Raw genomic sequence first — 14,165 nt, forward strand, 5'->3', positions numbered from 1 at the left:
CATTGGTGGCCAAAACTCAGCCATGCTCAACTTGGTTGCACATTTTTGATGCTCACCCATACCCAAAAGCCTTCCTTTCTGGCACACACACTCCCCTCCCCTCAGCCTTCACAAGTAATTCCCATCTTACTCCCTTCAAAAGAGGACAGAAGGAGCAGAAGTGGTCTTCACTGTTCCACTATTTAAAGTGCTTGAAAAGTTTTATTTAATTGCTTTTGAAAATACAGGAGGCTCCATTTTATCTGTAGGCAAGCTCGACAAATTACACTTTTTTAGGCCCAACCTTTTTGTCTAAGGTTCTGTGGGCTCCAACAAGCGAGCTTAAAGAATACTTCAGGGAGATTTTTCTCATCTTCTTCTACATCCTCTTGGGGAATCAGACAAGGTTACACATTTATTAGAGATGTGCAGATCTGGAAGAGAGGGATGAACACACATCTGGAATTGTAAACAAGAGAAGTTTTAACCATCAGAAACTTGCCTCAGCTGCAACAAACACAGCTTAGTTTTAGGGAAAAATACCACACGTACTAATGCCAATAGTCTTATTTTGTATGCAGAGCAAATAACTTCAAGAATTGACAATTTTTAGGACAACCAAAAACTATCAAAAAGCTAATAATCAGACTGAACAGAAGGTTTCCCATCACTCTACCTCAATCAGCAGGAAGAGCAGAAGGAAGTCCAAGCCTCCTATGCCCTTTATACCTTCAGGCTAGTCAGAAAAGCAGAGGCAAGAAGTTTAAAATACAGCTCCAGCAGACATTCAAGAAAAAAAGCAACATGACCAGATCCATAAAACCATCCTGCACACCAAATACCAAGAATTTACCTGAAGGAGCACACTGCTTGGTTGCACAAGAAAAGACTCCTTTCAATAAAGAGCACAGAGTGACAGTTTTAGCAGCCTACAAAGTGCCATGACCACTTTAAAGACATTTTCACAAAATGTTCACTATATTCAGCATGTTGTCCCCTCCCTATCCCTACGTCAGAAGTTTGCACCCATCACAGAGATCCATGTAATGCACGTAGCATACAAGCCTTGAGTCAAGGTTATGAACCAAGTGTATGGAGCTTCAAGGAATTAGACCTGTTCCATTAAAATGGGTGAGTAACAAGACTTGGCATAAATGCTCTTCTGAGAGCTTCTGAGTTTGCTGCTTGATAATTTTCATCCTGTAGATTGTGCACTAAGAAGTTACTGTTTCCTTTCACCAGTTACTCACCAGCCCTTAATGCAAGCTATGCATGCATGCACTCATGCAAAGGCTGACGTCTTAAGAGTTTATGCAATCAGGAAAATTAAACAACGTTACAGACAACTCATTTACTGAAGTCTTGAACTGGGGACCTCTGAACAAATTTACTTTGTTACAATACAGAACTGCTTCTCAAGTAACAGGTGATGAATATTAGTTTAAAAAAAAAAATCTTAAAAATTTTAAAAAACTGGAAGTCATGTTTCAAGGAGGTAAGTCACATAATAAAACACTGGTGAAAGACTTTGAACTGATAACATAAGCAAAAAAATTCAATGAACTAAATAGATGCTCTAATTTTAACACCTATTATTGTGAGAATTGCCCTTGTTACCCCAAGTTGATCCATAAAGACGTCACGTCCATGTCAGCCTCTTCACTGAAATGTTTACAGCTGAATAATCTAATCCTACTTGTTTTCCAAAGAGATTGCTCCTGTCCAGTAAATATTCATAGAAGTAATCAAAATACCAGAAGGCTTTGAGTAACATCTTGTTCTTAACCTTTAAAACCCCAGGCAGTTCACAACCAACAAAGGCCTGTCCAAGTCCTCAGTAGCAAGCCCAACTTCCAGAGCATGTTTGGCAGCAATGAGATTAAGGGTAAACGGGACAAAAGGTAGCTGAACCTTCTCAATTGTGCTGACAAAACTAGTATGACTAACTATACTAACCTCTTAATCTACATCACCTAAATGATCAAGCTTACAGTGGGGCCATACCTAGAGCTGTATCAGCAAGCCTGCAACAGGAGGCTGAGAAAAGTCAAAACCTAGCCATTTTAATACAGAATGACACCCACAACAAATCACAGTTAATTTTAGATGAAATCAATAGGATGTGAAAATCTTGGAGCCCAACACTCCTGAATTATTAGTTTTACTTTACCAAATTGATGTGGGGGACCTCTGAGGAAAACAGAACACAGCCATTCCACAACAGATGCAGGCAAGTCGTTCAGGACACCACCAACGACTAAGACACCTGTATTCAGTTTTATTCCGAAGCATACCTCCAATAACCTATAAAAAAGGACAGATAAGTACCATACAGCCACGGATAATCAGTGAGACTTTCGTGAAGGGAAATTGAACTTTACAAACCTGAGCCCTCTAAAGAAAGTAAATATATGAAAGGAGATCCTAGCAATACAGTTTATCGTTTCCAAAACGTTTTTGAAAAGTTCCTCTAACAAATCTTTTAGAAAAGCCACTTAAATATTGCAAAACTAAGTACGCGGCTAGAAGGCGGAGGGAACAGACAGATCTCACAGTGGAAAAAAAAAATCACCAAGCGATCTTTAAGAGTCAGTGTTTGAAGTGTGATACCAAAGTTTCACTAATAAGCAACTTGAGTAATGGAATGAGAAGTAAAATAAAGTTTCTGAATGATACTAAGCTCTTCTGGGTAGCAAGGGCATCCTGAAGAGCTGTGAATATCAAGTGGACAACAGAATGACTCGAGAAATTCAGGACATGAAAAAGAGCACTGGGGACTATCCTAGTTTCATACGTATATGAAAGCTGAGCACTACGTCTCTGTTATTGTGAGAAACAGTTCTATGACAGTGTCAGCTGAACACTTATTATTGATAAAAAGCAAAGCAAATGTTGAGTTATGAGTAAACAAAGGAAATATTGTTATTTCACCACGTAAGCTTAGGGCATATACAACCTTAAGTATGATACACAGTCCTGGCCCCCGCCTACCAGAGAGAGACAACTAGGAAACATTCAATTAAGGTCAACAAGCGCCATTGAAACTACGGTAAGATTTACAGCCAAAATACAAGCCACAAATCTTTACCCTGGAAGAGAGAGAGAAGTGCAAAGAGAGGTAACAGAAGGCTGTGAAATACCTAAGTGACAGGACAGATATGACAATGTTTACTGCCTCCTCCAGCTCAACAACCAAGGAGGAAAAAATAAAAAAAAAAAATCAGAAACAGATATAAAACAAAGGTGATTATGTATTATGGTTAGCAGAGCTGGTGAACTCCTTGCCATAGGATGCTATGTTGAAGAAGTCACTGAACTGAAAACCACTGGCAACTGGAAAAATATGCAAAAGAAGCACAATCTATGCTTGTCTTATCATTAAGGCATATACTCATTTGCCATATCGTGTCAGGATGACATCAGACCTGACCCAGTATGTCTGCTCTTTTGTTTCTATTGATGTTGATATTTGAACTTTTTGGCAAGCCTTTGCAGAAGTCACAGTGCTCCTGCAGAGGACAAAAAAAAGGTATTTTTTTTTCATTAGTGAGAGGAAACAATAAAAAAGATGTTTAAAAATACCCTTCAGCCATTTTTTTTTTTTTTTTTTTTTTTACACTGATACGGTAATAGCTTTTTGAAAAAGACCATAAAAGTTGAGATAATATAGCTCACAAAAAATAATTAGAGCTGTAACTGATGCATTATTTTCAGTACTACAAAAAGCATGATGGAAGCAACACGAACAAGAATGCGATAGAGATCCTTAGAACTGTTTCCCTTTACAATTTGTACAGTAGTTTAGGGGAAAAACTGTAATCATAACAACAACAGGAATTCATAATTAGACATGAATATACTTATCCCTGTAAAAAAAAAAAAGTTATCAGGAAAAATACAGCAGATGTTAGAAAACTGGCGAAGTTAAGTGAGGAGCAACATTAACTATTTCTACGCTTCGCTAATTCGACTGTGCAATTCACTAAGTGAATTCACTAAGTGGAAAAAAAAAAAAAAAAAAAAGAGAGACAACTTGGTTACCTTTCACGCCCTTTCAGCCTCTCCTTCATTCTCTGCTCTCTTTGGTCTCTCAGACTCAAAATCCAGCTGAACTAAACTGAGGAGGGCCATCAGCCAAGAAGCCTCTGAACCAGTGGAATACCTGGTCGGTCACACCTGCAGCCTGCATCAGGGTCCTGGTACCCTTGGGAGACATCCAAGGTAACAGAACAGGGATGCATCTACATCTATAACAACTTCTGTAAGGATGCACAAGAACTAAACAAGTGAGGATAAAACCCCTGCATATTCTCTAGGCACTATTCACACTTTATTGTTGTGAGCAACTATGCTATTTTCAAATAGTTGAACCAGTCGACCAAGGTAAAGGCACCTTTTGAGTCTGAAATGCGTCATCACCAACATAGTTCTATTTACAATTCTTAGAAGTAATTTTCTCTACAAGGGAAATGTTAAGTAAAGGTGAAAATCTGAAAGCACTTCTTCAGTCTTCTAAATCGTATGATCATTTAAAAAACAGTGAGGGCAGAAATCTTTCTGCTGTGGAAGGAAATGAAGGGCCTGCTTCAGGCACCGTCTAATCCTGATATGGTCCAACCAGCACAGCCTCCCTTGTTTTTGGATGGAGGCACACGCGTGTGAGGTGGCTTCCAGCCGAGCTCCCTCAGCAGAAGGCAGCAGGAACACAGGACAAGGCAGCCCTGGTCTATGCTTGTTCAAATCTAAGCAGAACTGCACCTTCTTCACCAGCACGACTTGAAAGAACCACCACCACCAGCAGCCCTAACCCCTCACCTTGCAGTCTGTGATGACCCCACTCTGTGTCTTCTATCCTGTTCCTCTCTCAAGCTCCTGCCCCTGCTGCAAGAGTGCTTTAACTGCTCACGAAGCTGTAACTAAACCATGATATGTTAACGTTCGATCCATCGGGTTGAACGGCACTAACCCGAATTCTCCCACACATCGCCTGTACATCCCTGTAGCTCAGTAGGGTCTACGTGAGCAGGCAAACATCCCTGCTGAAAACAGAACACGAACAGCAAGGTACATAATGTCACTTTTACCACACTGTTTCCATAGGCTTGCATTCCACGGGTTTAATTAAAAAAAAAAAAAATAGAAACAGCTTTATTTTCACATACACATGAGAGATAAAGCTCTTGTAATAGCTTCATCTTGCAAGAAAAAGTTTGTTACAATGAAGTGCTCTGGACAGTCTCGAAGCCACTCAACTAATTTCCAACACAGGGTTATTAATTTTATTTTACTGCTAGGAGGTTACAATGCTCACAATAAAATTACAGTAATTCAAAAAACTTCTATGAAAAGACGTGCCTTTTATTTTCTCCTCCAAATAAAAGAGCAGTTCAGATAACTCTGTCCAAAAGCTTTGTTTTAAAATGTATTTTGTGAGATACTTGCCAGGCATTACCAATGCCATCTCATGATGCTTGCCCTTTCTTATAATGTTTCTGAAAAAACACTCCTGCTTCCAAACTGTGGCACAGTAAAAATTAACAAAACATTAATTGTCACCATCACGCTCTATTCTCCCTCATAACAGTCACTTAATAAGCTGTATTTTTCTGAACTTGAAATAGTTTAAACTTAACCACAGCACACTCAATCCCTCAATACTGGAAAAAAAAAAATCAATTTGTATGTAATAACCGTTCTTAAACATGTAACTGAGTTTCACTGACTGAAAAATCCTTCCGAGGGAAGGTTAATGAGATTTCAGGGAGCTGTGAGCAGGGATGGGGGTCACAGCCAACCCGCTCCAACCAACTTTGTTTTTATTTTATCTTTCTGGGAGATTAGGAGCAGCACGGAGCGCTACCCTGGAACAGAAGCAGCAGTATCAGGGAGGGCTGAGATCCCCTCCCACAGCTGCTGCTAGGTGCAAGTGCTCATTACCCTGTTACAAATCAAACAGAAGGAACGCTGCCTGCATTCCCTACGTGGGCTCGAGACAAACCCAAGTTGCAGACTCACTGTTTGTCCTTAAAGAGACAAGGAACTGCAGCCTCCCTCCGCTCCTCTACTTCCATCTTAGAGTAGGGGATTAACACAGACCTCCGAAGAGAGCCTTGAGGCTAAAAATAAAATAAAAACATATCAAAAACATACCTGGGAATAAGCAGTACAGTGGGAAGGCATGCAGAGAAGTTCCACACACAGTAAGCCTGCATGGGAGGACTTCCTCAGGACTTTCACTCAAGGCTTTGAACTCTTGTACCAAGTACTGCCTACAAAGATCTCTCTCTCTTTACTTTGTCCTTTACTTAGAGGCTTGGGATAGGGACCTTTATTCTTCCCAGCAGCTTTGTAACACTTTGTGAATAACCGGTGCTCTACAGCAGGATAATTTCTTTAATGCATACCTAACTCAGCTCAAAAATTGGACAGAATGACGAGCCTCCCCAGGTACGTGCAGTTAAGGAACCACAAAATGCATCGCAGCTGACCCCTACCTGTTTCAGCAGGGTTTCGTAATTGCCTGCCTCGATTCAGCAGTGCAGGTGTAAGCCAAGCAGCACACCAAGTTCAGCAAACACGTCGGCATTGTGCAACAACTGACGCATTATCCGACTACATTCACTCACCTCTCGCTCTCCATTTCCTTCCTGGCCGCTGCTGCTGTTAGATCCACGCCACCTTACAATTAAACCGATTCAAAGCAATTCCAGCAACACGCAGATGCTCTGGAAGGCACTGATCCGTCCCTAACTGCTCTGAATAAACATCATTTCTTCAGCCCTCAAGATGAAACTTTTGAAAAACAACTTTAAAACGCTCATCTCAGAAAACATCTCCTCGGCTAAGAAGTGAATTTGGACCAGAATAATTTTTTAGCAACAGCAGATTTGGTTCCAAGTCAAGAACAGTCCTTGCAACAGTTTTACTCACAGTAATTATGCTAAAGCTATACCAATATTTACCCAAAACAGAGGTAATCCACAAAAAGCACGAGCTGGGTGTTTTCAAACATACACATGTATTTGTTTTAAAGATATGAGTCAATGCTAAACATCACAGCAGTGCTGCCGTCTCCTGAAGCCAGCACCATCCCCAAAATCATCCGTGGTGCCCGCCCAGGCTTTTAGCTGCACCATTCCCACCCCGTGCCAGCACAGACATCCATGAACCAACCCTATCCAGAAGCCAATACTCATAAAAAGTAATGCAAGGGGGGAAAAAGTCAAAAATCAGCTTCAGCTCAATGGAGTTTCTTCCAGAACAGCGATCAGGTGCTCTGCTTGGCACACTGGGAGAAGCACAAGTTGTCTGCTGTCAGAGCAGCGCTCCCCTGAAGTTACCCTGCTGTTAGGAAACTAGAGCCCAAGCTGCAAAGCCAAACAATTAACCTTTTACAGCAGCCTTATTAGCTTCACAATGAACACCGGGAAGATAAAGTCATCGGGACAAATACGCTTTACAAAGTCAATTACCTGCTTGTTTGGTTTATCAAAGCCGAGGTAATGAAGTTATGGGGTAGTGCATTCTGTGACGGCCAAAGGACAGCAACAACCCTCCCCTTCTCCCCCTCAAAAAAAAAAAAAAAAAAAAAAAAGAAATATTGATCCCGCCTGCAGGCTGCAGCAACACTTCAGACGGACTCTTGCAGTGCCTTGATAAAACTGGCTCAGAAAACTATGAAATCAAAGCGGGTCAAGTTCTACCCGGTCTGTGAGAGACGCAAGAAGTCACGCTCTTGTTCAAGAGGGGAGCACCGAAATGACATTTCAGAAGTTTACTCCAAAAAGAACAAAGATCAGAATCTTAACAGCTTGCCAAAAACCACTATCCTACTGTAAATTTGTGATTAGGTAACACATTTTGAGTTTTCTCTACGCGATGAGGCAATAGAGATAATATACTCCTACTTTCCAGCCTTCACTAGGGCAAAAAAGCATTTGATTTTTCCCCCCCCCCCTTTCATTTACTCTGTCAGCATTTACTACAAAACCACAGCACTAAGCAAACACAAAGATGCTGGGGGAGATCAGCAGTTCCCAGCCTTGTGATGCTAACCATCACCTGGAGCCAGCTGGGAATCACTCATCTGCAATCCACGGCAGCGCATCCGGAGGATGAAACAGCGGGCACTGAAGGCTTGACCTCCACACCACAAACGTTTCACTCTTACTTCTCCCCAGCTCTGGTTTGCTCCCACAAATCAAAGGCCCATCAGCAGCTGAAGCACATCTTACCTAGTTTTTACCCCCAAAAGAAACCTATTCTGTGTTTAAGGCCCGTTTTTTTTTGCAAAAAGGTCTTGAAGTGAGGAGGCCAGCTGTGTGATTTCCTTCAAAGTTCACCCTGATGGGATCTCTTCGCTTCCAAATTACATGTGTTTTGGTTGTGTGTGTTATTCTGGAAACAAGAAATCACGGCTAAACAACCAACATTTTGCACATCGTAAGCTTTTAATTTATTCCTGCTATCCCCTTCCAGTGCTGCAACAGGTGTGGCTGAACACACACAGAGCTGTGCGAAGCCTTTTCAGGGGATTTTGCTGGGAATCTGGCACGCAAGCTGTAGGCACACACCGAGACCAACCCAACAAAGCAGGAGAGGGCCCCAGGAGCCCCGGACGGGATCTTGCACAACACCAACCTTCTGTGCAGAAAGAGCCACGCGGAACAAAACGCAACTGTTGCAGGAGAGCGTAGGCACAGGATGAAGCCATACGCTAAAAATTGGACCGTGCTCACATCTTAAAGCCCATTAAGACAATTACGAGGCAGAAATCATTCCTTCATTTCCACGGCTGGTGATTTTCACTTAGTTGACTCATTTCTGTACCAACAAGAAATTTATCTTGTGTTTTCAGAGAGCGCTCTGCTACAGCTTCGCGAGGAGCCAGGGCTAACTGCAGGAGGATGCGCGGTCGGCTCTCCACGCACATGCAAGACAACGCTGGCCAGAGGGGAGAAAACAAGTCAGATTTAACAGCAGACCTAACTGGAAATTGGGTACAAAGCCATATTCCAAGTTTATGTTCCCATTTTCTGGGATTTTGTAGGGATAACTTTATACATGAGGATCAAACACAACGCTAGGAAAGCGGTCCTGTGTCTGGCAACATTTCTATGGAGGCTGGTGCTGCTGCCCGTCCCCTGAAGCAGAGGAGCCAGCAGTAGTGTCACCGCCGGCCGTGCCACTCTGCGCAGCACCTCTGCTATGTCCAAGCAGCTCTCCCCAGCAGCAGCAGCTGCTAAAAACCATGGAGCGAGCACACCATCACCAAAGAGAGATGGTTTTCCGTCCCATTGCCTCCTGCCCTTCACCAGGACGATAATTAAACAGAAGTATTTCATTTGTGGGAGCAGACCCAGAAGCAGACCTTCGATCTCCTGCTCCTCAGGAGCAACCAAGAGGCCACAAAACGCCTGCAGCATTTGGCAGCAGTTGGTTTCCAGCACAAATCAAGGCAAGGAAGCCTTGTTTTCCCACAGACAGGGCTGGCTCCCCAACAGGTGCCCAACCAGGGGGCAGAGGCAGGACCCCAGCAACGAGCCAGCACCCAAACCACCTTACTTTTGGGGTTCATTTCTCCTACACACCCCTTCCTAGGAAGCAATGGAAGGGGATCTCTTTGTTGGGCCCTCCCTTTGTGCCTAAAAGCCGCCCGAAGCGAGCTGCGGGAGCCTTTTTAAAACACCACACAACGGTGGAAAAAATAAATAAATAAATAAATAAAACAACCAGGAGAGCGGGATACAGGGCCCACACCCCCCCCCCCACCTCACCGGCGTTAACGGGGGTTAACGCCTCACAGAGCCCCCCCCACACACACACACCCATCCCCTCACCGGCGTGCTGGTCGCGGGGCCACAGGTAGTAGGTGGCGGGGATGACGATGAGCCCCACGAAGCTGGTGAGGAAGTAGAAGAAGGTGTTGCCGCTGTCGTCGTACTGGAACTGCTGCCCCGCCATAACGACGACAACGACGACGACGGCGGCAGCGACACCGCCGCCGCCGCCACCGGGCCCGGCCCGGCCTCGCCCTCAACCGCCGCGAAGCTGAGGGGGGGGGCAGCGCCGCGCGCGCTCCCGCCGACGGCGCCGGGCACGCGCCGCGTGCGCGCGCGCGCTCCCCGCCGCTCTCCTCTCCTCTCCTCTCCCTCTCCCCCTCTCTCTCCCTCTCCTCCCGCCGCAAGGAGACGTGTCACTGCGCAGCCACCATAGCCATTGTGACGTCACCGCGCCGCGCCCGCCCCGGCCGTGATTCGCCGCCGGCGACGGCCTCGCCCCTCGCCCTTCCGCCGCCCGGGGGCCGCGCCCGCCCCGCTCGTGGCCACGCCCCCCTCATGCCGGTGGCCACGCCCCCCTGCCCCGCGCGCGCGCTCTCTCTCCTTCTCGCCACAAGATGGCGGCCGCGCGCCGTGAGGGAGGGCTGGGGGCGTCCTGGTCGCCGTTTCCCTGCCGGAGCCTCGCAGGGATCGTAGGAGGAATAAAATATTTCTTGCGATGTCTGTGGCTGTGTGTGTGGCCTCTCACTGAGTACTTCCTGCAGCAGCCACAGCGCTTGCAATAGCTGTTTCAGGCGATAACAGAATCACAGAATCACAGAATTTCTAGGTTGGAAGAGACCTCAAGATCATCGAGTCCAACCTCTGACCTAACGCTAGCAGTCCCCACTAAACCATATCCCTAAGCTCTACATCTAAACGTCTTTTAAAGACCTCCAGGGATGGTGACTCCACCACTTCCCTGGGCTGAGTACATAAAGCACGCACCTCCCTGTGAACATTTCTAGCCCTAAATTTCCCAGTGAGACAGTGAAAGGTTTAATACAGTATAGCAAAGGAACAAGTCAATAAGAACCTTAACCTGATTTTGTAAGCAGGGGAAATGCTCCTGCCACTGCATTCAGCTGCCGAGCCCATTTCTTCAGATAAAGGGGTAGAGCTCTCAAAGGCAATTAGGTTCCTACACGTTTTACAGAATTAACCTGTTGGATGGGGACGGTTTGTGGGTGCTCCAAGGTGTCTTACCTAGACACCATACAACCCGCACAGGGAACAGCGTGTGTAAGTGCCCCACAGCACATCTTTGGTCAATGCGTTCAGCTGATCACAGGAGCCAGGTTGGGAGGAAAGCCAGCATCACTCACAGGCTCACGAAACTGCTTCTTAACGCCGTTATTATGGAGCCCAGCTATGGATTTTCTGTCAGGTGCTGGCAAAGTTGGCTTGTGGGGGGGCTGCCTTGGCATTAACTGATGTGGTGAGGGGATGCTGGAGTCTGCTCCAGGCTTCATCCTGTCTCTGCTCTTCCCCTGTCAGCCTGCTCCAGCTAGCAGGGTCCCTGCAAAAATAATTTCTGCTGTCCAGCTCTGGGCTCCCTGGTTAGGAGATTTGTCACCGAGACCCTAAACATCAGTGAGCAGAGGCCATTTTATATAGACCCTAGCAATCTGTTTGAGTGTTGTTCCTTATGTACCCAATTTCCCCATGAACAGTAATGGTTATCCCTTACTTCCAAGGGGAAAGGGAGAATCAGTGTTACTTTTCCTACTGGCAGCTTGTCAGAATGGTCTTTGCAACAAAAACAACCCCAACCCACTTGCATTTCAAGTGCAGCTGAGTCTATTGGAGGCAGAAACAACACTTTGGGAACTCCCCGGTACATACATGTAGCTATTTCTAAACTAGAAGAATTGGATCTTCCCCAAACACTCTCAGAGTACTTTTAACACCCATTGTGTCAAGTCACAAAAGTGCGTTCTTGTGTTACACACCCCGGCCATCTACTCGCAGTTGTGGTGGGCCCTTCCACAGGGGCACAGTGGTTTATTGCAATTATCCCAGCGGCACGGGGGATGCCTCCTGCACCTCCCAGCACACTCATACGTCTGATTTTTGCTTCAGGTGCAAACAGCTTGGTAGCCATTGACCTGTGGGGATGGTGTTATGTGCATGTTCATTCATGCAGTGGTTTCACAGACACCAGCAGCACTTTTGGATATCCTCTGATGTTATTTCCAGTGTCAGGGGAGATTGTCAGCTGCTGATTGCCTCTACCAAGCATGCAGCTTTGGCTTTTATCAAGGGAAAGTTACAAAAAAGCATCCTATTGAGTTCAGTCCTACCTTCATTCCTAAACACGAAACAGAGACCCAAACTACTAGCAAGGTTGGCCGCAGAAGGCACAGAAGGCACAGAAAGGAGAAATGGTATTGGGAAGGCAGAAAAATTATAAGCTTGGTATCTGAAACTGCACAACAACTGATGCATATTCATGCTGAAAACACGTCCATTTTCTTATGAGCTGGACAAATCTTCTGCCCTTTGTGTTACCTAGCAGCACACCTGCGCTTTTATCAGGAGCAGCTTGAGTGGACCATACAGTTCAGTGAATCAAGAAGAGGACGTGCCAGGTCAGGAGAAAGACAGAGCTTTGACAAAATCCCATAATCTCCACAGAACAGCTACTACAGATCTAGTAAGGCACCAATGATGACAGCTGGACTGCTTTAGCAAGTAGGAATGGTGAAACTTAGAACATTTCTGGTGTAACAAATAGGCAGTTTCAAACCTGAATGTAAAATTTTACAACCTGTGAAATGGAAATGATAATTTAGCAGAGATGCCTAAAGCTGCGGGAACTTGTATCCCAGATGTCATGACCTTCCTCAACTTCTGTGAGGTGGTGAACTGCCTTCCTACAAGCCGAGGGAATCCGGAGCAGGAATTTCCAGAGGTGGGCAATGGCCGGCAGATGGCAATCAAACACAGCCGTGGGGAGCTCTCCAGCTCATGCCATTGCCAAACGCCTCTGATAAGACGGTGACGGATTACAATTTGCCATTTTTGCGAGTATATCGGTTTCCACCAAAATGCAATGTGACTTTATGTAAGTCTACCGTATCTGGGTCATTAAACCAAGAAAGGAAGAATGCTCTTAGTGTGTTCAGGTGGGAAGGAGAGAGGATAACAGATTTGCATGACATATTTCATTGAAATGGGCATTACTAACAAAACAGCTCTTTGTAAGAGCTTCAAAAGCACCTGTAGCTGTGGAAAAGCTACAGACATGAGCCAGGCAGCAGGATCTGCACTGTGCATGTGGCTGTGGCGCGCCTCAGGCTATGTTCAGTAGCAATGCAAGCAAGACCCCTGCTTCTTGTCTCTCATCCCTCTCCACTCTGCAGGCAATGTCACACAGGAGCCTTTGTATTTGGCCCAGCTGTTTTAGAAATATTCTTCCTGTGTGCATGTTTCATGACACAAGGTGGTCGGTTCAATTAGTTCCAGTCAGCAGAGGTTGTGTGCAACCAGCCTAAACACCTGTGAAACAAAAAAGATCTCATGAAGAGAAATACACTACAGGAGGGAAGATGCCTCCAGCTAGATGTACTAGGATGCATGGACACCCGCATCCACTGCCCTGCAAACACCACTGCTTATCTGGCTAGCATTTTTTATTGCTGCTATTTTACTTGTTTCTGGCAGAGAAGCCAGATTCAAATAAATGGCCCCGTGATCCACCCTGGGACTGGAGTAGACCTGTCACCTTTGGATTTACATGTTGATTTCAGTGGCAATGAAAGGAGTTCAGTTGTTCAACACATCTAACATGACCATATGAGGAAGAAAAGTCCCATTTTTTAACCTCTGCTTGGGGCACCCACAAGTGTGTGACTCCCTCTGGTTGGGTTTATCACATTCTGGTGTACCCGATGCCTGATTTGTTTCCAAAGAGAGATGAGAAAAGCCATGTAATGCCTTCTCCTTGACATGCTTCCCAACATTTTGGAGTGATTTCCACAAAAGCTTCCATAGATCCACTCCTGACTAGGTGCAAGGATTTGGCCAGGCTGATAGCAAGGGGATGGTGGAGGCAGTGGAGGAGCACTGGAGGGCAGTGATGGCAGAAGATCTGTAGGACAGAGAAGTGGAGCTTGAATGGGCAGTGCATCAAATAACTTCTTTCAGTGGTTCACGTCTGACTGTAGTTCACATCTGTAATTAAAAATGGCAGGAAATTGGGGGCATTTCCTACTGAGAGATGACAAATTTAGGACAGAAGTTACTAGAGCAAGTTGCTGGGAACTTATATCTCAGTTTTATAGGGATTAATGTCAGGGGGAAAAGGAAAACAAATAAACAAACAAACAAACAAACCAAACAACAGCAACAAACAGAAAAAAAAAA

General features: G+C 45.1%; 1 protein-coding gene across 1 annotated transcript in view; it reads right to left on the reverse strand.

Annotated features, from left to right (window-relative positions):
- The window catches only part of SEC63 (SEC63 homolog, protein translocation regulator), a 53,482-nt gene extending 43,296 nt beyond the window's left edge, over nucleotides 1-10,186 (reverse strand). The window contains exon 1 of the mRNA XM_082755874.1: nucleotides 9,819-10,186. Coding sequence (XP_082612000.1) covers nucleotides 9,819-9,942 — 124 coding nt within the window. The 5' untranslated portion in view covers nucleotides 9,943-10,186. The remainder of the gene's footprint in view (nucleotides 1-9,818) is intronic.
- Between the last annotated feature and the right edge of the window lie 3,979 nt (nucleotides 10,187-14,165).

This window comes from Aythya marila, assembly GCF_965140915.1.
Source record: "Aythya marila genome assembly, chromosome: 3".
NCBI classification, from domain to species: Eukaryota; Metazoa; Chordata; class Aves; order Anseriformes; family Anatidae; genus Aythya; species Aythya marila.